This window comes from Budorcas taxicolor, chromosome 11, assembly GCF_023091745.1.
Source record: "Budorcas taxicolor isolate Tak-1 chromosome 11, Takin1.1, whole genome shotgun sequence".
In the NCBI taxonomy this organism is placed as follows: Eukaryota; Metazoa; Chordata; class Mammalia; order Artiodactyla; family Bovidae; genus Budorcas; species Budorcas taxicolor.
In genome coordinates this window covers 71848356-71874177 of record NC_068920.1, presented here as the reverse complement: position 1 = coordinate 71874177, position 25822 = coordinate 71848356, and the positions used below count along the sequence as shown (strand labels likewise).

The 25822-nt window shown below is 38.1% G+C and overlaps 1 protein-coding gene across 1 annotated transcript in view; it reads right to left on the bottom strand.

Moving 5' to 3' along the window:
- Positions 1-25822, bottom strand: part of EXOC6B (exocyst complex component 6B) — a 707283-nt gene that overhangs the window by 272738 nt on the left and 408723 nt on the right. The window contains exon 16 of the mRNA XM_052647541.1: positions 21892-22003. Within this exon, the coding sequence (XP_052503501.1) occupies positions 21892-22003 (112 nt within the window). The remainder of the gene's footprint in view (positions 1-21891; positions 22004-25822) is intronic.

The following is a 25822-nucleotide window of genomic DNA, read 5'->3' as shown; positions in this document are numbered from 1 at the left end:
CTAACATCACTTTGTGGCATGTACAAGAAGAAAAAGTAGAAAGAGTGACAGATTTTATTTTCTTGGGCTCCAAAATCACTGTAGATGATGACTGCAGTCATGAAATTAAGATGCTTGCTCCTTGAAAGGAAAGCTATGACGAACCTAGACAGTGTATTAAAAAGCAGAGATATTACTGCCAACAAAGGCCCATACAGTCAAAACTATGGTCTATTCAACAGTCATGTATGGATGTGAGAGCAGGACCATAAAGAAGGATCAGTGCTGAAGAATTGATGTTTTCTAATTGTAGTGCTGGAGAAGACTCCAGAGATTCCCCTGGACTGCAAGGAGATCAAATCAGTCAATCCTAATAGAAATCAACCCTGAATATTCATTTGGAAGGACTGATGCTGAAGCTGAAGCTCCAATACTCTGGCCATCTGGTGTGAAGAGTTGATTCATTGGAAAAGATCCTGATGCTGCAAAAGATTGAATGCAAAAGTAGAAGAGACTGGCAAAGGGTGAAATGGTTAGATAGCATCACTAATTCAATGGACCTGAATTTGAGAAAACTCTAGGAGACAGCAGAGGACAGAGAAACAAGCAAACCATGGGGTTGCAAAGAGTGGGCCATGACTTACCAACTGCATGACAACAACAACAACAGGTGGCAATAAGCACTGGGAATATTATTAATAGAAGGAAGGATAAGGAGGTATATAGTGATGGTAGATCTGAGCTATTCTGAGAATAGATGGTCAAGGAAATCTCCTTAAGGAAATAATATTTGAGTAGGGACTTAACTGAAGATATATTGCTATCATATGTGATAAATAAATAAGTTTAAGTCTAATTTATATCTTAAGCCCATCAGTACGTTTTTAATACAGAAAGAATATCCTTTGATTCATTTTAAAACCTTTCAAATTTAATTAATTCTCTGATATCCTGAGATTAACAAACTTGTGGTTTATTTCCTTTCTCTTTACAACATTGTTTTCAAATTTCTGTAGTAAAAAAGAAAAGGCTTAGAAAAAAATAAACCTTATTTTAAAACTTACTTCAAAATTTTTTAAGTTGAAATACAGCTGATTTACAACACTGTGTTAGTTTCAAGCATACATCCAAGTGATTGTCATACACACACATATGTATAATATTTATCAGATTCTTTTCCCATGTAAGTTATTACACAGCATTGAGTAACGTTCATTGGGCTATACAGTAGATGTCTGTTGATTATATATTACATATAGTAGTGTATATGTGTTCATTCCAACCTCCTAGTTGATACCCTCTGCTCACCATTCCCCTCTGGTATCCATAAGCTTCTAAGTCTGGAATTTGTTTCAATTTTGAAAATAAGTTCATTTGTATCACTTTTTAGATTCCATGCATAAGTGATATATATATTGTCTTGCTCTAACTTATTTCACTTAGTATGATAATCACTAGGTCCATCGTTGTGGCTACAAATGGTATTATTTCTTTTCTTGGCTGAGTAATATTTTGTACAAATATACCACATCTTCATTATCTATTCATATGTTGATAAATACTTAGGTTGTTCCCATGTCTGGGCAATTGTATATAGTGCTGCTATGAACAAGGTGGGGAGTCCATGTATCTTTTCAAAGTATGGTTTTCTCTGGATATAAGCCCATGAATGGGATTGCAGGATAATATGGTATCTCCATATCCAGAAAGCATCTACTTCTGCTTCATTGACTATACTAAAGACATTGACTGTGTGGATCACAACAAACTAGAAAATTCTTCAAGAGATGGGAATACCAGATCACCTTACTTGCCTCTGGCAAAATCTGTATTCAGGTGAAGAAGCAACAGTTACAACGGGACACAGAATAATGGGCTGGTTCCAAACTGGGAACAAAGATATCAAACTAGTCAATCATAAAGGAAATCAACCCTGAAAATTCACTGGAAGAACTGTTGCTGAAACTGATGTTCCAATATACTGGCCGCCTATTGCAAAGAACCAACTCATTCTTCGAAGGCAAAAGGAGAAAAGAAAATAAATTTAAAAAATAAAAAGGAGAAGGGGGTGGCAGAGGATGAGATGGTCAGAGAGTATCACTGACTCAATGGACATGAACTTGAGCAAACTCCAGGAGATAGTAGAGGACAGAGGAGCCAGGCATGCTATAGTGCATAGGGTTGCAAAGAGTCAGCTAAGACTTAGCAACTGAATAACAACAACAACAATATAAATAACAAAGTATCAAGTATAAAATATACCAAATTCATGAGAACTTTATTACTGATATGGACTTACTGCTTATTATATACAGATTCAGCTAAATATGGCTTATATAGCTGAATAAAATATATAACTAGGTGGGTGAGCCTCACTTTACTTCATATCCACTAGGTAAAGTGTGCACATAATGCTATGAAATAACCACATTACTGTTCATGAAGTAATTCTCTTTTCCAGTGCCCAGAGATACCTCCTCTTCTTCAGAGATATCTTAAACCCAACATTTGTACTAGAAATCCACTTTTAGCTGAAGACTTTTCTTTCAGTGGGAAAACTGAGCACTTGGAAAATTCCGTCATAACATATACACAATCACCACCATCTGCATCCACATACTGTGATTCTCATCTGTTATCAGAGGTGAACTTCATACTACTTAAAACCAATTCCTTTAATTGTGCATGGGATTCTAAACTCTCACTCCTACTCAAGTACAGCATTCCGGAGATTGCCCCCTTTCTCATACATCATCAACTTTTTGCTTTCTATTGTATTATTCTCACCATAAATAACATGCTGTTACTTCTGCTATTACAAAATTTTTTTTTATTTAATTAACCGACTTCCGCTGCCAGCTATGACCTCATTTCCTTACCTACCTTTGTAACAAAATTTCCTGGAAGAGTTGTCTTATACACACTGTCTCCAATTCCTCTCTTTCCATTCTTTAAAAATATTAATATAAATAAACACTTTATGTAGAACAGTTTCATATTTACAAGATGGTTGCAAAGAGTTCCCAAATACTCCACACCCAGTTCCCCCTACTGTGTACATCTCACATTACTTTGGTACATGTGTGCGTGCTCAGTCGTTTCAATCGTGTTCAACTCTTTATGACCCTCTGACTGTAGCCCACCAGGCTCCTCTGTCCACGGGATTCTCCAGGCAAGGATACTAAAGTGTTTTCTCTTTTCTCTTTTTTTCTAATTTTAATTTTTTAAACCCTATTCTATTTTTTCTACATTTATTGCTTCATTTGCCTTTCCTACTGTTCTTTTCTCCTTGCGGTTAATCTTTAATGTATATAAATCTTCATCTACCTCTATTTAACTTAGCACACCTATTCTTTCTTTCTTTTCTTAATTTCCTTTGCTCTCAACATATTTGTTACTTTTGTTTTTATTTGTTTATTCCCCATTTGGCACTTTGCTTTAGTTTTGTTTTCTAGTTTGTGCTTAAGTTAGTTTTGTCCTTAACTGGTAAATATAACTTTTGATTTCCTTTGTTCGCTGGATCAATCAACTGTACTTGATTCTTGTTGGATTGTTTTCATATTGTTCATGGGTGTATATGTATATGTGTATATTCCATTATTTTAATTATTATTTGCTTGATTTTGTAAATACCATTGGTCAGGGATTCATCTTCGGTTTCTCGTTTTTGGATATTTGTTTTTCTCTTCCTTAATAGCATAACAAATAACTTGTGGAATCTTTGTTCCTGACCAGAGATCAAACCCTGAGCATTTGGAGTGGGAGCAATGAATCCAAGACCCTAGACTACCAGAGAAATAACCCTAGGGAGGATCCAACAGTGAGAACTCACACCAAGAAAACCACTTGAATACAAGACCCAGCATCACCCAACCACCAGTAGCACCCTGTGCAGGATGCCTCATCTAAACAACAAACAAAACAAAAATACAAATCCAATCATCAGCAGACAGGAGTACCCCGTCACTCACCCTTGCCCATCAGAGGAAAAACAAACAAATAAAACTCAGAAAAACAAAACAAAACTCAGCACAAATCTCACCCTATATGAAGCTCACACAAACCACTGGACCAAAGTTAGGAGGGCAGAAGTCAAAAGGGAGAAAGAATTCAACCTTCTTCAAGTAAAAAATTCAACTTTCCTTGAAGTCTGGGAAAAGGAGACCTAAAACACAATAACTTTAAAAATAAAAAATGAAAAGGCAGAGAAATACTGAACAAATGAAGGAACAAACAAGAAAGACAGAAGTCCAAATCAGTGAAGAGGAACTAAGAAAATAACCTGAAAAAGAATTCAGAATAATGATAGTAAAGATGGTAAAAAATAACAAAACCTTGAAAACAAAACGGAGAAAATGCAAGAATCAGTTAACAAACACCTAGGAGAATTAAAGAATAAGCACACAGAGACAAACAACACAATTACTGAAATTAAAAACACTGTAGAAGGAATCAATAGCAGAATATCTGAAGCAGAAGAACGAATCAGTGAGCTGGCTGGAAGATAAAATGGTGGAAATAACTTCTGAAGAGCAGAATAAAGTAAAAAGAATGAAAAGAGCTGAGGACACACTCAGAGACCTCTGGGAACATATCAAACGTACCAACTTAGAATCATAGGGGTCCCAGAAGAATGAGAGAAAAAGAAAGGGTATCAGAAAATTTTTGAAGAGATTATAGATAAAAATTTCCTTAACCTGGAAAAGGAAATAGCCAATCAAGTCCAAGAGGCACAAGGAGTCCCATACAGGATAAACCCAAGGAAAAACACCCCAGGACACATACAAACCAAAGTAAAAAGACTAAACACAAAGAAAGAATATTAAAAGCAGTAAGGGAGAAGCCATAATATACAAGGGAAACCCCATACACTTAACAGCCGATCTTTCAGCAGAAACTATGCAGGCCAGAAGAGAACGGCAGGATATATTTAAAGTACTGAAAGGGAAAAATCTGCGACCAAGATCACTGTACCCAGCAAGGATCTCATTCAAAATTGATGGAGAAATAAACAGCTTTTCAGACAAGCTTAAGTTAAAAGAATTCAGTACCACCAAACCAGCTTTATAATAAATGTTAAAGGGACTTGTATTCAGCAATACGTGAACCGTGAACTTCCAGATGTTCAAGCTGATTTTAGAAAAGGCAGAGGAACCAGAGATCAAATTGCCAACATCCTCTGGATCGTGGAAAAAGCAAAAGAGTTTCAGAAAAACATCTATTTCTGCTTTATTGACTATGCCAAAGCCTTTGACTGTGTGGATCACAATAAATTGTGGAAAATTCTGAAGGAGATGGGAACACCAGACCACCTGACCTGCCTGTTGAGAAACCTCTATGCAGGTCAGGAAGAAACAGTTAGAACTGGACATGGAACAACACATTGGTTCCAAATAGGAAAAAGAGTACGTCAAGGCTGTACATTGTCACCCCGCTTATTTAACTTGTATGCAGTGTACATCATGAGAAATGCTGGGCTGGAGGAAACACAAGCTGGAATCAAGATTGCCGGGAGAAATATCAGTAACCTCAGATATGCAGACGACACCACCCTTATGGCAGAAAGCGAAGAGGAACTAAAAAGCCTCTTGACGAAAGTGAAAGAGGAGAGTGAAAAAGTTGGCTTAAAGCTCAGCATTCAGAAAACGAAGATCATGGCATCCCGTCCCATCACTTCATGGCAAATAGATGGTGAAACAGCGGAAATAGTGGCTGATTTTATTTTTTTGGGCTCCAAAATCACTGCAGATGGTGACTGCAGCCATGAAATTAAAAAGACGCTTACTCCTTAGAAGGAAAGTTATGACCAAACTAGACAGCATATTAAAAAACACAGACATTACTTTGTCCACAAAGGTCCATCTAGCCAAGGCTATGGTTTTTCCAGTAGTCATGTATGGATGTGAGAGTTGGACTATAAAGAAAGCTGAGTGCCAAAGAATTGATGCTTTTAAACTGTGGTGTTGGAGAAGACTCTTGAGAGTCCCTTGGACTGCACAGAGATCCAACCAGTCCATCCTAAAGCAGATCAGTCCTGGGTGTTTACTGGAAAGACTGATGTTGAAACTGAAACTCCAATACTTTGGCCACCTGATGCAAAAAACTGACTCACTGGAAAAGACCCTGATGTTGGAAAAGATAGAGGGCAGGAGGAGAAGGGGACAACAGAGGATGAGATGGCTGGATGGCATCCCTGTCAATGGACATGGGGTTGGGTAGACTCCGGCAGCTGGTGATATACAGGCAGGCCTGGCATGCTGCAATTATGAGGTTGCAAAGAGTTGGACAGGACTGAGCGACTGAACTGAACTGAACTGATAGTCAACAAATACAACAGGAGAAAAAAGATCTATAAAATCAACCCCAAACAATTAGAAAATGGCAATAGGAACATATATATCAATAATTACTTTAAATGGAAATGGATTAAAAGCTCCAACCAAAAGACACAGACTGGCTAAATGGATACAAAAACAAGACCCACATACATGCTATTTACAAAAAAAACCCACCTTAGACCTCGAAACACATATAGACTGAAAGTGTGAGGATGGAAAAAAATATTCCACGCAAACAGGAAGCAAAAGAAAGCTGGAATAGCAATCCTCATATCAGACAAATATATAGACCTTAATATAAAGAAGATTACAAGAGATGAGGAAGGACAGTACATAACAATCAAGGGATCAGTCCAAGAGGAAGACATAACAATTGTAAATATCTATGCACCCAACATAGGAGCACCTCAATACATAAGACAAACACTAACAGACATAAAATGAGAAACTGACAGTAACACAATAATAGTAGGAGACTTTAACACCCCACTCAGACCGATGGACAGATCATGAAAACAGAAAATTAATATGGAAACACAAGTCTTAAATGATACATTAGATTAAATGGATCTTATTGATTTCTTCAGGACATTCATCCAAATGCAGAAGAATACACCTTCTTCTCAAGTGAACATGGGAAATTCTCCAGGACAGACCACATCTTTGGTCACAAATCAAACCTCAGTAAATTTAAGAAAATTGAAATTGTGTCAAGCATCTTCTCCAACCACAAGACTATGAGACTAGATATCAATTACAAGAAAAAAATTGTAAGAAACACAAACACATGGAGATTAAACAACACATTTCTAAATAACCAACAGGTTACTGAAGAAATCAAAAGGGAAATAAAAAAACTTCTAGAAACAAATGACAGTGAAAACATGACAACTCAAAACCTAAGGGATGCAGCAAAAGCAGTTCTAAGAGGGAAGTTTATAGCAATACAATCCTACCTCAAGAAACAACAAAAACATCGAAGGGACAACCCTAACTTTATACCTAAAGCAACTGGAAAAAGAAGAAGAAAAACAACCCAAAATTAGTAGAAGGAAAGAAATCATAAAGATCCAAGCAGAAATAAATGAAAAAGAAATGAAAGAAACAATAGTAAAGATTAACAAAACTAAAAGCTGGTTCTTTGAGAAGATATATAAAATTGACACACCCTTGTCAGACTCATCAAGAAAAAAAGAGAGAAGAATCAAATCAACAAAATCAGAAATGAAAAAGGAGAGGTTAAAACAGATATTGCAGAAATACAAAGGATTATAAGAGGCTACTATGAACAACTATATGGCAATAAAATAGATAACCTGGATGAAATGGACATGTTCTTACAAAAGTTCAATCTTCCAAGACTGAATCAGTAAAAAAACAGAAATTATAAACAACCCAATTACAAGTACTGAAATTGAAGCTGTGATCAAAAATCTCCCAAAAAACAAAAGCCCAGGACCAGATTGGAGGAAGAATTCTATTGAACATTTAGAGAAAAGCTAATGCCTATCCTTCTAAAACTCTTTCCAAAAATTGCAGAGGAAGGAACACTTTCAAATTCATTCTATGAGGCCACCATCATCCTGATACCAAAACCAGAGACAACACAAAAAAAGAAAACTGCAGGCCAATATCACTGATGAACATAGATGCAAAAATCCCCAACAAAATTTCAGCAAACAGAATTCACCAACACATCAAAAAGCTCATACACCATGATCAAGTGGGTTTATTCCAGGGATCCAAGGATTCTTCAGTATACAGAAATCAATCAATGTGATACACCATATTAACAGACTGGAAGATAAAAACCATATGATCATCTCAATAGATGCGGGAAGAGCCTTTGACAAAATTTAACACCTATTTATGACTAAAACTCTTCAAAAAAAGGGCAAAGAAGAAGCCTACCTCAACACAGTAAAGGCCATATATGATAAGACTACAGCAAACATCATTCTCAATCATGAAAAACTGAAAACATTCCCCTTACGATCAGGAACAAGATGAGGATGTCCACTTTCGCCACGATTATTCAACATAGTTCTGGAAGTCCTAGCTACAGCAGTCAGAGAAGTAAAAGAAATAAAAGGAATGCAGATCAGAAAAGAAGAAGTAAAGCTCTCACTGTTTGCAGATGACATGACACTGTGCACAGAAAACCCTAAAGATAGTATCAGAAGATTACTAGAACTAATCAGTGAATTTAGCAAAGTTGCAAGATAAAAAATCAATACACACAAATCACTTGCATTTCTATATAATGAAATGAAAAATCAGAAAGAGCAACTAAGGAATCAATCCCATTCACCATTGCAACAAAAAGAAGTAAATATCTAGGAATAAACTTACCTAAGGAGACAAAAGAACTGTTCACAGAAAATTATAAGACACTAATGAAAGAAATCAAAGATGACATAAACAGATGGAGTACATTCCAATGTACTGGGTTGGAAGAAACAATATTGTGAAAATGACTATACTACCAAATGCAATCTATAGATTAAATGTGATCCCTATCAAATTACCAATGGCATTTTTCACAGAACTAGAACAGAAAATTTCAAAAGTCATATGGAAACACAAAAGACCCCGAATAGCCAAGGCAGTCTTGAGAAAGAAGAATGGGGCTGGAGGAATCAAGCTTCCTGATTTCAGATTATACCACAAAGCTACAGTCATCAAGACAGTATGGTACTGGCACAAAAACAGAAATACAGACCAATGCAACAAGATATAAAGTCCAGAAATAAACCCAGGTACCTATGGGTATCTTATCTTTGACAAAGGAGGCAAGAATATATGATGAGGCAAAGACAGCCTCTTCAATAAATGGTGCTGGAAAAACTGGACAGGTGCCTGTAAAAGAATGAAATTAGAACATTTCCTAACATGATACACAAAGATAAACTCAAAATGGATTAAAGACCTAAATGTAAGACCAGAAACTATAAAACTCTTGGAGGAAAACATAGGCAGAACATTCAATGACATAAATCAAAGCAAGATCCTCTATAAACCAACTCCTACAGTAACGGAAATTAAAACGGAAATTAAAACAAAGTAAACAAGTGGGACCTGATTAAACATAAAAGCTTTTGCACAGCAAAGGAAACTATGAGCAAGGTGAACAGAAAACTCTCAGAATGGGAGAAAATAATAGCAAATGAAACAACTGACAAAAGATTAATTTGCAAAATATACAAGCAGTTCATACAACTCAATACCAGAAAAACAAACAACCCAATCAAAAGGTGAGAAACAGGCCTAAGCAGACATTTTTCCAAAGAAGACATACAGATGGCTAGCAAACACATGAAAAGATGCTCAACCTCGCTCATAATTAGAGAAATGCAAATCAAAAGTACAATGAGTTATCATCTCACACCAGTCAGAATGGCCATTGTGGTAGATTCATGTCAATGTATGGCAAAACCAATACAGTATTGTAAAGTAAAATAAAGTAAAAATAAAAATTTAAAAAAAAAAGTCTACAAACAATAAATGCTAGAAAGGATGTGGAGAAAAGGGAACACTCTTGTACTGTTGGTGGGAATGTAAACTGATACAGCCACTATGGAAGACGGTATGGAGATTCCTTAAAAAACTAGGAATAAGAAAACCATATGACCCCGCAATCCCACTACTGAGCAGATATCCCGAGAAAACCATCATTGAAAATGACACATGTATCCCAATGTTCACTGCAGCACTATTTACAATATCCAGCATGGAAGCAACCTATTTGTCCATCGACAGATGAATGGATAAAGAAGTTCTGCTATATATATATGCACAATGGAATATTACTCAGCCATAAAAAGGAATGCATTTGAGTCAGTTCTAACGAGGTGGATGAACCTAAAACCCATTATACAGAGTGAAGCGTGTTAGAAAGAGAAAGATAAATATATTCTAACACACATATACAGAATCTAGAAAAATGGTACTGAAGAATTTATTTACAGGGCAACAATGGAGAAACAGACATAGTAAATAGACTTACGGACATGGGGAGAGGGGAGAAGATGGTGAGATGAGTGGAGAGAGTAACATGGAAATAAACATTACCATATGTAAAATAGACAGCCAATGGGAATTTGCTGTATGGCTCAGGAAACTCAAACAGGGGCTCTGTATCAACCTAGAGGGGTGGGATGGGGGGAAATGGGAGGGAGTTTCAAAAGGGAGGGGATATATGTATACCTATGGCTGATTCATGTTGAGGTCTGACAGAAAACAGCAAAATTCTCTAAAGCAATTATTCTTCAATAAAAAATCTATTAATTCTTTTTAAAAAAAGAATACTGGAGTGGGTTACCCTGCCCTTCTCCAGGAGATTTTTCCAATCTAGGTATCGAACCCACATCTCCTGCATTGCAGGTAATTATTCACCCACTGAGTTACCTGGGAAGCCCTTTACCATGGTATATTTGCCATAACTAAGGAACCAACATCACTACATTACTATTAACTGAAGTGAAGTGAAGTGAAAGTTACTCAGTTGTGTCTGATTCTTTGCAACCCCATGGATTATACAGTCTCTGGAATTCTCCAGGCCAGAATATTGGAGTGGGTAGCCTTTTTCTTCTACAGGGGATCTTCCCAACCCAGGGATTGAACCCAGGTCTCCCACATTGCAGGCAGGTTCTTTACCAGCTGAGCCACAAGGGAAGCCCAAGAATACTAGAGAGGGTAGCCTATTCCTTATCCAGCAAATCTTCCCAACCCAGGAATCAAACTGGGGTCTCCTGAATTGGAGGCAGATTCTTTACCAACTGAGCTATGACAGAAGCCCATAACTGAACAACACGCCTTCTTTAGGTCTCATTAGTTTTCATCTGATGTTCTTTACTGTTTTCAGGAGCCCATCTAAGATACCACATTACATTTATTTGTCTTGTCTCCTTAGCCTCCTCACACTTCCCTCGTTTTCGTTGATCATGAAGTTTGAGGAGTACTGGCTGAGTATTTTTGTAGAATATCCTTCAATTTGGTTTTGCTTAACGTTTTTCTCATGGATAGACTGACGTCATGGGTTTGGAAGGAAGACCAGAGAGGTAAAATACCTTATCACATCATATTGAAGGTACATGCCATCCACACTGCTTATAACTGATGATGTTAACCTTGGTTTTGTTGTTGTTCAGCCGCTCAGTCATGCCAACTCTTTGTGACCCTATGAAAGCAGCATACCAGGCTTCTCTTGAGTTTCCTCTCATCTCCAGAGTTTTATCTCCCAGAGTTTCCTCAAACTCAAGTCCACTGAATTGGTGATAAACTTGATTACCTGACTTCAATAGTGTGTCAGATTTGCTCACTGTAAAGCAGCATTTCCCTCCTTCAACACTCCGCTTTCAGGAAGTCACTAAGAACAACCTACCCAAGGGGTATGAAGCAAAGCTCCAGCCCTGGAGGGGTAATATCCATATAATTTATTTGAAATTCTTCTGTGAAGAACTCATTCTCTTTTAAACCTACTTCATGAAGAGTTTCCTAACATCATTCTATTAATAATGCCCCTGTCAAGGTCAACCATCTTACACCAAGTTGCTACATGCAACAGTAAATCTTAACCCTCAATTACCTGAAGTATCCCCAACTATTATCATAACTGACCACTCCTTCCTTTCTGAAATACTTTCTTCAATGACTTCTAGGACACTACACTCTCGTGTTTGGTTTTTTTGTTGTTGTTGTTGTTACTTTTTTCTTACTTCCCTAGTAGCTCTTTCTCATCCTCCATTCCAGAGTCCTCTTTTCTCCTGATTTCTTAATAGTAAAAAGTCCAAAGGTTCAATTCTTTATCTTTTTCTCCATCTTTATAAATTGTTGTGCACTCACTCAGTCACGTCCCAATCTTTGTGACTCCACAGACTGCAGCACGCCAGGCTTCTCTGTTTTTCACCATCTCCTGGAGCTTGTTTAAACTCATATCCATTGAATTGGTGATGCCACCCAACCATCTCGTCCTCTATCATCCCCTTCTCCTCCTGCCTTCAATCTTCCTTTCCATGGTCTTTCACCCTGCTGCTGTGTGCTCGTTCAGGGTCTATCCCAATAAGTCAGCTCTTCTCAACAGGTGGCCAAAGTATTGGAGCTTCAGCATCAGTTCTTCCAATGAATATTCAGGGTCGATTTCCTTTCGGATTGACAGCTTTGATTTCCTTCCAGTCCAAGGGACTCTCAAGAGTCTTCTCCAACACCACAGTTCAAAAGCATCAATTCTTTGGTGCTCAGCTTTCTTCACAGCCCAACTCTCACATCCATACATACTGGAAAAACTATAGCTTTGACTAGATGGACCTTTGTTGGCAAAGCAATGTCTCTGCTTTTTGATATGCTGTCTAGGTCTGTCACAGATTTTCTTCCAAGGAGCAAGCATCTTTTAATTTCATGGCTACAGTCACCATCTGCAGTGATTTTGGAGCCCAAGAAAATAAAGTCTGTCACTGTTTCCACTGTTTCCCCACTCATTTGCCACGAAGTGATGGGACTGGATGCCATGATCTTTGTTTTGTGAATGTTGAGTTTTTCACTCTCCTCTTTCACCTTCATCAAGAGACTCTTTAGTTCCTCTTTGCTTTCTGCCAAAAGGGTAGTGTCATCTGCATATCTCAGGTTATTGATATTTCTCCCGGCAATCCTGATTCCAGCTTGTGCTTCACCCAGCCCAGCATTTCACATGGTGTACTCTGCATATAAGTTAAATAAGCAGGGTGACAATATACAGTCCTGATGTTCTCCCTTCCCAATTTAGAACCAGCCCATTGTTCTATGTCCGGTTCTAACTGTTACTTCTTGACCTGCATATGGGTTTTACAGGAAGCAGGTAAGGTGGTCTGATATTCCCATCTCTTGAAGAATCTCCTACAGTTTTTTGTGATCCACACAGTCAAAGGCTTCAGTGCAGTCAATAAAGCAGAAGTAGATTTTTTTCTAGAATTGTCTTATTTTTTCTATGATGCAATGGAGAGTGGCAACTTGATCTCTGGTTCCTCTGCCTTTTTCTAAATCCAGCTTGAACTTCTGGGAGTCTTCGTTCACATACTGCTGAAGGCTAGCTTGAAGACTTTTGAGTATTACTTTGCTAGTATGTGAAATGAGTACAATTTTGTGGTAATTTGAATTCTTTGCCACTGTCCTACTTTGAAAACTGACCTTTTCCAGGCCTTTGGCCACTGCTGAATTTTCCAAACTTGCTGGCATACTGAATGCAGCACTTTAACATCATCATCTTTTTGGACTTGAAGTAGCTCAGCTGGAATTCCATCACCTCCACTAGCTTTGTTCGTAGTGATGCTTCCTAAGGCCCACTTGACTTCACACTCTAAGACGTCTGGCTCTAGGTGAGTGATCACACCATCATGGTTATCTGGGTCATTAAGACCTTTTTTGTATAGTTCTTCTGTGTATTCTTGACACTTCTTCTTAATATCTTCTGCTTCTGTTAGGTCCATACTGTTTCTGTCATTTATTGTGCCCATCTTTGCATGTGGGAGACCTGGGTTCGATCCTTGGGTTGGGAAGTTCACCTGGAGAAGGGAAAGGCCTTCCACTCCAGTATTGTTGCCTGGAGAATTCCATGGACTGTATAGTCCATGGGGTCGCAAAGAGTTGGACATGACTGAGCAATTTTCACTTTCACTTTCTTTCATTTTGCATGATATGTTCCCTTGGTATCTCTAATTTTCTGGAAGAGATCTCTAGTCTTTCCCATTCTATTGTTATTGTTTTCCTCTATTTCTCTGCATCTTTACAAATAAAGCAATATTATGTAGTCAGGTGGTTATAAACATAATTTCTATGCTCCCAACTTTTTTCTCTAGGTCAAATCACTTTCTCAAACTAAATTCATACATACATCTGTTAACTCAGTATCTCAAACTATGTTTAATAACACTACAAATATGTCTAGTACCAAATTCCCAGTCTTCCTCTACCCCAAATTTAACTCTACTTCAAATTTTTCTTATCAAAGCACATGTTATATGCAGCATTCTAGTTGCTCACATGAAAATATTGAGAAGTATCAATTTCTCATTTTCTTGCTTTCTTTACATCTAACCGTCAGGAAACCATACTGACTATACAGTCCAAATAGGACCACTTGTCATCACCTCTATCCCCAAGCTTCCATCAAATCTTGCAGCATTACTGTAGTAGCCTCCTAACTGGTCTCCCTGTTTTTACCATACATTTAATTCTCAATACCATAGTCAATGTGATCCTTTCTGAATATGCCAGATCATGCCACTATCAAAATCCTGCCATGGCATCCTTTTTCATACAAAACAACAGCCAAACACTTTTTAACGACCTAGCATGCATCCCTGGTACCTCTCTGACTTAATCTCCTCTTTCCCATCCCCTAGATCACTCCAGTCCAACTACTTTAGCTTCCTTATTATTCCCTAAACTGGCCAACAACTTAACTACTTTCAGACCTTTGCTCTAGTTCTAACTTCTGCCAAGAATACCCTTTCCCCTTCAATGATAACTTACTGTCAATATGCTGCTCTATTTGGTAAGACCAACCTTGAACCTCCACCAGACTCCTGATTTCCTTAACCCAGGTTCTTTCTCTTCATCTATAGAATTCATGACCTTTTATCATACTAGATGATTTACTTATTTACTATTTATTATCTGTTTTCTACCACTAGAATATAAGCAAAAATCTCTTTAGTTGTTGTTCTTATTCTTATTGTTCTTTACTTATTTATTCTTAAGACTTATATCAGTGCCTGTCACAGAGTAGGACATTAATAAAATTGTAAAGTTAATTTTAAAAATTATTTATCTTAATAGGACATCTTGCTCTAGTCTTCTGACTTTTCTTAATTGAAAAACTCCATTTTTGTACTAGCCCTAACCACCACCCTATCTGCCAGATCTCTTTTTTAATAATAGGCAATATGCATTGAGTATTTGCTGTGAACCAGGAACTATTTTAAGCACTTTATCTGTTCATTTTATCTTCACAGAAATCTTATGAAATACATGCTACTATTGTCCCCATTTTTCACATAAGCCCAAGTAATCTACCCAGGATCATATTTATTAAAGAAAACCAGAACTGGAACCCATACAGTCTGCTTTAGAACATATACTCTTGGCTGCTGCTCAGCTGATCTTCTCACAGACCTGGAAGAGGTATCCCTAGGAAACAGCTGTACGTGCTGACTGGACTGTATGTAGAGCATCACTTAGGGTCTGAGAGTTAGGGCATTCAAGTTACAGTAGGGGCTAGAAATGAAAGGTAATGCTGAGTTGGCTTAACGCGGGGAAGTAAAGAAGTCATGTGAAAGGTCATGAAAGCTAGTTTATAGAGAGAAAGAGATAAAAGGATAGAGTATATGGACAGAAAAAAATAAGAGATGAGATGGCATATAATCGCGAATCAAGATAGGCAGGAAGACATTAAGTTACGTGAGCTTTTAAATGCTAAAAGAATTGTCTGTCTGGTAACCAAAAATAGGACTCTTGTGAGTTTTGAGTGTTTACAATATTTCTATCATTTGAGTGGATATATTACAAAATCACGTATAAGTAGAACCATTTCCATGTTACCATGGACCTCCTATAAAAATCTCTATCCTTGTTATGATAGAATAATTAAATCAATATGTGAGAAAATACAATATAGTAAATATTAGTAAGTTTGGGGGAAAAATAACCTGAACTCAAGGCTCATTTCTATCATTTTGCTCGCTTAGACATTCTCCTTGAACTTTAATTATACCTTCTATAAAAAGGGAGTAATAATATATGCCCAACCTGCTTCAAATGTTATTGTGCTAAATCACCTTATTTAGATAAGGTGATTATATGTGAATAGCCACAGAAGAATATAAATTGTTACACAAACACTGCCTATTATGATGATGATTTCAGATGGAAAAATCACTTCAGTTACCTATAAAGGAAGATATAATGTCCTCCCTTTCATAAAAGGTTAATAATACAGTTAGTCAAAGATTTACTTGGTGATGGAAAAAATCACTAGTTGTGTTACACACAACCATCATAGCCAAAATAAATATGTGTGGATGTTCCTTCATGCATATGCAAAGATTTTGATAACAAAAGTATTTTTTCCTAAAACGATCCAATGACTTAGCAATAACATTTAGCATTCAGTGAAATAATGTCAAGAAACGTGATACAGTCCTTCTTGACAAGCTCCTACTGCTTCTTCCTGTTGTTAGTTGATCTGTACAGTACCTTTGAAAAGAACAATGGAGTCAGAAAAACTGAAGAGCTAACGAGTTAGGTCTTCTTTTAAGATGCTACAGTAAATCAATGGCATAGTCATAACTAAATCTAGAGTCTTCCGTGGCCAAAGCTCTTTCTACCACACCACAATCCTGCTATGCTACTTGTTTAAAATGGACTTCTTTGTTTTTTTGGATACATGAAACTAACACAGTAGTATAAATCAACTAAACTTCAATAAAAAATAATTAAATAAAACGGCTTTTAAGATACTGTTAAATCAAATGGCAGAAGCAGAATTATATCAAGAGCTTTAATGCAAGAGCTTTAGCGCAGGCACACTAAGCGCAGGCGGCTGCGCCTGGCGCACTAAGTGCCTGCGCCGCGCAGCCAAGAGGAGCTACCACACGTCCGAGGTCAGGGGCGGAAGCCAGGACGACCCCACGCCCGAAGGGCGGCAGCCGAGGATTTACCCCGTGTCCAAGGTCAGGGGCGGGGGCCAGGAGGAGCTACCCAGTGCCTGAGGCCAGGGGTGGTGCCGGGAGGGGCAACCCCACAGCCAAGGAGCCCTGGCTGCACAGCCTCAGGAGGGCCTAGAGGAGCCATCCCACCTTGAAGGTCAGGAAGGGCAGCGGTGAGAAGATACCCCTCATCCAAGATAAGGAGCAGCAGCTGTGCTTTGCTGGAGCAGCCCTGAAGAGATACCCCATGCCCAAGGTAAGAGAAACCCAAGTAAGATGGTAGGTGTTGCAAGAGGGCATCAGAGGGCAGACACACTGAAACCATACTCACAGAAAATTAGTCAATCTAATCACACTAGGACCACAGCCTTGTCTAACTCAATGAAACTAAGCCATGCCCTCGGGGCAACCCAAGACAGGCAGGTCATGGTGGAAAGGTCTGACAGAATGTGGTCCACTGGAGAAGGGAATGGCAAACAAGTATTCTTGCCTTGAGAACCCCATGAACAGTATGAAAAGGCAAAATGATAGGATACTGAAAAAGGAACTCCCCAGGTCAGTAGGTGCCTAATATGCTACTGGAGATCAATGGAGAAATAACTCCAGAAAGAATGAAGGGATGGAGCCAAAGCAAAAACAATACCCAGCTGTGGATGTGACTGGTGATAGAAGCAAGGTCTGAAGCTTTAAGAGCAATATGCATAGGAACCTGGAATGTCAGGTCCATGAATCAAGACAAATTGGAAGTGGTCAAACGAGATGGTAAGAGTGAATGTCGACATTCTAAGAATCAGCGAACTAAAATGGACTGGAATGGGTGAATTTAACTCAGATGACCATTATATCTACTACTGCGGGCAGGAATCCCTCAGAAGAAATGGAGTAGCCATGATGGTCAACAAAAGAGTCCAAAATGCTGTACTTGGATGCAATCTCAAAAACGGCAGAATGATCTCTGTTCGTCTCCAAGGCAAACCATTCAATATCACAGTTATCCAAGTCTATGCCCCAACCAATAATGCTGAAGAAGCTGAAGTTGAACGGTTCTATGAAGACCTACAAGACCTTTTAGAATTAACACCCCAAAAAAGATGTCCTTTTCATTATAGGGGACTGGAATGCAAAAGTAGGAAGTCAAGAAACACCTGGAGTAACAGGCAAATTTGGCCTTGGAATGCAGAACGAAGCAGGGCAAAGACTAATAGAGTTTTGCCAAGAAAATGCACTGGTCATAGCAAACACCCTCTTCCAACAAAACAAGAGAAGACTCTACACATGGACATCACCAGATGGTCAATATCGAAATCAGACTGATTACATTCTTTGTAGCCAAAGATGGAGAAGCTCTATACAGTCAACAAAAACAAGACCAGGAGCTGACTGTGGCTCAGATCATGAACTCCTTATTACCAAATTCAGATTCAAATTGAAGAAAACAGGGAAAACCGCTAGACCATTCAGGTATGACCTAAATCAAACCCCTTATGATTATACAGTGGAAGTGAGAAATAGATTTAAGGGCTTAGATCTGATAGACAGAGTGCCTGATGAACTATGGAATGAGGTTCGTGACATTGTACAGGAGACAAGGATCAAGATCATCCCCATGGAAAAGAAATGCAAAAAAGCAAAATGGCTGTCTGGGGAGGCCTTACAAAGAGCTGTGAAAAGAAGAGAAACAAAAAGCTAAGGAGAAAAGGGAAGATATAAGCATCTGAATGCAGAGTTCCAAAGAATAGCAAGAAGAGATAAGAAAGCCTTCTTTAGCGATCAATGCAAAGAAATAGAGGAAAAGAACAGAATGGGAAAGACTAGAGATCTCTTCAAGAAAATTAGAGATACCAAGGAAACAGTTCATGCAAAGATGGGCTCGATAAAGGACAGAAATGGTCTGGACCTAACAGAAGTAGAAGATATTAAGAAGAGGTGGCAAGAATACACAGAAGAACTGTACAAAAAAGATCTTCACGACCTGGATAATCACGATGGTGTGATCACTCATCTAGAGCCAGACCTCCTGGAATGTGAAGTCAAGTGGGCCTTAGGAAGCATCACTACAAACAATGCTAGTGGAGGTGATGGAATTCCAGTGGAGCTGTTTCAAATCCTGAAAGATGATGCTGTGAAAGTGCTGTACTCAATATGCCAGCAAATGTGGAAAACTCAGCAGTGGCCACAGGACTGGAAAAGGTCAGTTTTCATTCCAATCCCAAAGAAAGGCAATGCCAAAGAATGCTGAAACTACCACACAATTGCACTCATCTCACATCCTAGTAAAGTAACGCTCAGAATTCTCCAAGCCAGGCTTCAGCAATATGTGAACCGTGAACTTCCTGACGTTCAAGCTGGATTTAGAAAAGGCAGAGGAACCAGAGATCAAATTTCCAACATCTACTGGATCATGGAAAAAGCAAGAGAGTTCCAGAAAAACATCTATTTCTGCTTTATTGACTATGCCAAAGCCTTTGACTGTGTGGATCACAAGAAACTGTGGAAAAAACTGAGAGAGAGACGAATACCAGACCAGCTGACCTGCCTCTTGAGAAATCTGTATGCAGGTCAGGAAGCAACAGTTAGAACTGGACATGGAACAACAGGCTGGTTCCAAATAGGAAAAGGAGTACGTCAAGACCATACATTGTCACCCCGCTTATTTCACTTGTATGCAGTGTACATTATGAGAAACGCTGGACTGGAAGAAACACAAGCTGGAATCAAGATTGCTGGGAGAAATATCAATAACCTCAGATCTGCAGATGACACCACCCTTATGGCAGAAAGCGAAGAGGAACTAAAAAGCCTTTTGATGAAAGTGAAAGAGGAGAGTGAAAAAGTTGGCTTAAAGCTCAACATTCAGAAAACGAAGATCATGGCATCTGGTCCCATCATTTCTGGGAAATAGATGGGGAAACAGTGTGAAACTTTATTTTTTTGGGCTCCAAAATCACTGCAGATGGTGACTGCAGCCATGAAATTAAAAGACGCTTACTCCTTGGAAGAAAAGTTATGACCAACCTAGATAGTATATTCAAAAGCAGAGACATTACTTTGCCGACTAAGGTCAGTCTAGTCTAGGCTATGGTTTTTCCAGTAGTCATGTATGGATGTGAGAGTTGGACTGTGAAGAAGGCTGAGTGCCGAAGAATTGATGCTTTTGAACTATGGTGTTGGAGAAGACTCTTGAGAGTCCCTTGGACTGCAAGGAGATCCAGCCAGTCCATTCTGAAGGAGATCAGGCCTGGGATTTCTTTGGAAGGAATGATGCTAAAGCTGAAGCTCCAGTACTTTGGGCACCTCATGCGAAGAGCTGACTCATTGGAAGAGACTTTGATGCTGGGAGGGATTGGGGGCAGGAGGAGAAGGGGACGACAGAGGATGAGATGGCTGGATGTCATCACTGACTCGATGGACATGAATCTGAGTGAACTCTGGGAGTTGGCGATGGACACGGAGGCCTGGCGTGCTGTGATTCACGGGGTTGCAAAGAGTCGGGCACGACTGAGCAACTCTACTGAACTGAATGCAGAAGTTCATAAAATAAATAAATTTCTTGTCTTACTTGGGATTCAGAAAAGGAGAACAGAATAGTCTGCAAGATGGAAGGACTGCCAAATTTTTAGTTGAAATTGGTTCTTTGTAGCGTTCCTGACTACAACTTTGTAGCCTACCTGACTACAAAAGAAGTTAGCCTATCCTCAGACACATAATGGCAATAACTATCACTTCTAGATCAGGCAACAGAAACAAAGCACTGCAAAGTGAAGGGATTATCTAATAATGTCAAATGTGACTTTAAAAAAATAAGTTGGTTATAAGTAGAATTCAACCACTGGCAATGTCCCATGTTGTAATACACTATTTATATAATACAGTATTTTAAAATATTAACACCGGGAAAGAAACAATCACTCCAAAATCAGAATTAACAATAGATGTTCACCTGGCTTCCAGCTATATTTACCTATGGGTCAGTATAGTTAATCACTTTCTGATGTTCATCCTTGGTAACATATACCTAAAAATGTCAATTTTCTAGACCAACCGAATTTGAAACTACACCACCTATATAGGTAAAGTAGATGGCCAACAGCCTTTCTCTTTGCTTGTGAAGAAGATTCCTCCCATCTCTCACTTTTAGCACTATGATTTCCATAAAATGGCAGGCTGAGGCTCCCACACAAACCTGGGTTTCTACGAAAAGGGAAATTTCACATCTTTCTAAATTTTAGGACTTATGACAATGCATCAGATATTCAGTTTGCCAAGATACTGTTCTCAACATATGTACAATATCCCTTCATCCTTTGTGAGATTGTGTAAGCTTCCACAGAAATGTGACAACTGCCTTTCTCTCACATTTCCTCAGTTCTAAATTCCCAGTTACATGCTAATTAAGAGTAATTTTCTATTCATATTCCTAATGTATCTCAAAACCAAAATCTGAACCTAACACTAACCAATGACTATGAATGCTAATATCCCTGGCATCAGTGACTGATGTAGGCAAAATGTGATTTCATACTGTATGTTGTACTCAAAGTGCCATTATTTTAAACAGGATCCTGACATTGACTCTATTCTCCAATCAACAATTTTAAAATATATAATCAATGGCAAATAATACAAATTTAACCCAATAACCTCAGAAAGGAAAACCAGTTAAATTAGTGAAGATAATGAGAGAGAGAAAAAACAGTGACTTCTCCAAAAAAATACCAAATTTCTCCAAGGCAACAAATGAAAAATACAAGGAATTTATTTTGCACTTTCACCATGATCCCATGAAGAACATGACAGACCACACAGAAAATTGTAATTAATTAACACACAAGCCCCAGGACTTAGGAGATCTATTCACGTATTGCCTTGACTGCCTCCAATAATAGCAGAGTTACCTCAGTAAGTCCAATATTCTTCCTTTTAATGACATTCTGCAGAGAGTTGCTTAGAGTCCTAGTTAGCAACAGGTTTGTTGATTTACGAATCATGTCATCAACTTCAGTTGAGCTAAAAAGGAAGTATCAAGAATCAGTCATAGGTAGGAGAATTATTTTGCAAACAAGGCTCTAGTAGTACTTTAATAATAATAATAATAACTGCAGGAAATATTTATTGTACTTCAGAAATTAGGTTCTAAATATTTTAATGTATAAAAATTCATTTAACCTTCACAATAACCATGTGAAATAATTTTAGTATTGAGCAGATAGCAAAAAAGGAAAAGATTTTAATAAGGCAGTCTAGATCTAAAGCCTACAACACTTAAAACACTATGCTACACTACCTCTCATGAAAGCATCCTCTAACATGATTCTGTGTCCTGAAACCCTTATTTCTCCGACACATTCAAATTCCTTCACAGTTAATATTCATAAATTTTCAAGCTGATCTCTCTGTAGCCTTCCTGTGCAATTAGCTGATAAAGGCTCCTAAAAAAAGAAAATATCTCTGCTCCTATGTCATCATCTTTCATATTATATCTTCTTGTTGTTCAGTTGCCCAGTCATGTCCAACTCTTTGTGACCCCATCGACTGCAACACGCCAGGCGTTCCCGACCCTCACTATTTCCTGAAGCTCGCCCAAGTTCATGTCCATTGCACTGGTGATTCCACCCAGCCACCTCATCCTCTGACACCCTATCTCCCTTCTGCCTTCAATCTTTCCCAGCATCAGGGGCTTTTCCAATGAGTCAGCTGTTAGCATCAGATGACCAAAATACTGGAGATTCAGCATCAGTCCTTCCAAGAATTCAGGGTTGATTTCCCTTAAGATTGACTGGTTTGATCTCTTGCTGTCCAAGGGACTTTCAGGAGTCTTCTCCAGCACCACAGTTCGAAGGCATCAATTCTGTGGTGCTCTGCCTTTCTTACAGTCCAGCTCTCATAGCTGTATGAGAACTCTGGGAAGCCCACAGCTGTGACTCCACAGACTTCTGTCGGTAGGGCAATGTCTGTTTTTCACATGTTGTCTAGATTTGTCATAGTTTTCCTGCCAAGAAGCAACCATCTTCTGATTTCATGGCTGCAGTCACCATCCACAGTGATTTTAGAGCCCAGGAAGAGGAATTCGGTCACTATTTCCACATTTTCCCCTTCTATTTGCCATGAAGTATAGGGCTGGATGACATGATCTTGGTTTTATAATACTTAGTTTTAAGCAGGCTCTTTTACTCTCCTCCTTCATCTTCATCAAGAGGTTCCTTAGGTCCTCTTTGCTTTCTGCCATTAGCGTGGTATCATCTGCATATCTGAGGATGTTGATGTTTCTCCTGTCTACCTTGATTTCAGTCTGCAACTCATCCAGCCCAGCATTTCTCATGATGTGCTCAGTGTATAGGTTAAGCAAACAGGGTGACAGCAGACAGCCCTGTCGTGTTCCTTTCTCAATCTTGAACCAATCAGTTGCTCCATACAGGGTTCTAACTGTTGCTTCTTGACCTGCAAACAGATTTCTCAGAAGATAGGTAGGATGGTCTGGTATTCCCATCTCTTTAAGAGCTTTCCACAGTTTTTTATGATTCACACAGTCAAAGGCTTTAGCGTAGTCGATTAAAAAGAGGTAGATATTTTTCTGGAATTCCCTAACCTTCTCTATGATCCATAGAATGTTGCCAATTTAATCTCTGGTTCCTCTTCCTTTTCTAAACCCAGATTGGACATCTGGAAGTTCTTGGTTCACATAATGCTGAACCTAACATGCAAGATTTTAAGCATGACTTCATGGGAGATGAGTGCAACTGTCTGATGGTTAGCACATTCTTTAATACTACCCTTCCTGGGAACTGGGATGAGGATTGACCTTTTCCAGTCCTGTGACCAGGAAGACCACTGCTGGGTCTTCCAGATTTGCTGGCATATTGAATGCAACATCTTGAAGGCATCATCCTTTAGGGTTTTGAATAGTTCTACTGGAAGTCTGTCACATTCACTAGCTTTATTAACAGCAGTTGACTTTGCACTCCAGAATGTCTGGCTCTGGGTGACTGAGCACACCAGTGTAGTAATCCAGTACATTAAGATCTTTTTTGTACAGTTCTTCTGTGGATTCTTTCCATCGCTTCTTGATCTCTTCAGCATCTACTAGGTCTCTACCATTTCTCTCCTTTATTATTGATTTATAAGATTATATTACTTTCAGGTAGACAACAAAATGAATCAAAATTTTTAAAGATTATATTCCACTTAAAGTTATAAAACATTGGCTATATTCCCTGTGCTGTATAACATATCCTTGTAGCTTATTAGTCCAATCGCAGTAGTATGTACTTCTTAATTCCCTACATCTATCTTGGCACTGCCTTTTCCCCTGACTTTGAAAAGAAACCAATAATGTAATTCTACCTAAATGTTTTATAATCCTTACTATTCCAAAAGTGATCAATAATGATACTTTTTATTCAGTAAAGGAAACTAAACATAAAGAAAATAACTCCAAAACTATCTTTACAAGCAAAGTTTTAAAAATAAATCTTACAATCAACAAACAAAATTCCAGAACTATATATCTTTCACAAGCCCCTAAAAGTGTCACCCAAGATGTCTCTCTATAAAAGAAACTGTTTTGAGACAAATATTTCTTCAAAATAAAGTCAGTATTGCAATGATAATTCTTTATCAAGAAATAAACATAAGATCTGTAAGCAGTTCTTTTTCAATAATTTATTGCTTGTGAGCAAAGGTCACAAATTTTATCTTACTGATTTCTTTCTACAGAATATCAGAGGCTTAGTATATAGTTCAATTAAAAATCTTAAATTACTAAATATGTACATAAACTAGATTGTCTATTATGCAAAAGACAGAATTATTAGAAATAAATAAGACTGCATGGAATCCAGGTAGTAAATTCAGTTAGGGGAAAAAAGATACCTCAAAATATCCTTACAGGATATATTTAACTGAATGATAACCTCTGACCTATTGCCACCCTTTCCAAAAATGTTATTGAATTTAAAACTTCATTACAAAAATGTGTTAATGGAGTACTCAAATTACAATGGTGAAGGGATATTGAAGTTACACTTGTTTTGATGGAATACTGAATTTACAATGGCGAAGAAATATTCATGGTTCCTGCCTTTATATATTAAACTCACAGTTATATCATATCAATTACAGTATACATAATGAATAAGTACAGGTTGCTATAAAAGTGATGAACACAGGGGCCCAAAATAATCTGGTGACTCTGATAGTAATCACTCACCTAGCATCTCTACTTATATTACATATTTCTATTATGCTTTAAGAAGATCTGGTAGAAATTCTATTCTTAGATTAGAATGTCAAAGATCAAGAAACACTGTCATTACCTTTAAAAGCAGAAGAAAGCTAAGTCTAAGCTAAAAGTTGTATTTTCCTTTAATATTAATGAAGTATAATATACACAAAAATGTATAACTGAATTAAATTGCACACTGAGATAAAGCTCTTGAAAGATGAGCAAAAAGCAGCCATCACTTTCATATCTAAGGCCAGTTGCCTAATCTGGATACACAGAGATGAGAGAGTGAAACAGTCATATGCTGAGAGACTTTGGTGGAATAAAAAAAAAAAAAGCAAAAAACAACAAAAAACCACTTAATCCTTTAATAGTGTGGGCTGCTAGTATGGACTGTAATCTTGGAAGAGCCTCTAAACAAAAATAAACATACTAACCCAACAATTCTTCCCTAAAACAATTCTGTTCCATAAGAAATGGTGTGTGGGGGTGGGGTGGAGGTGGGGAGTGCTAGAAATCAGAGAGAAATGTTGCACATTTTGCAATCCAAAGGAGAGTAAAAACCAATCAAAGCTGAAACCCAGTCCAACTCAAATCCTGTTAAA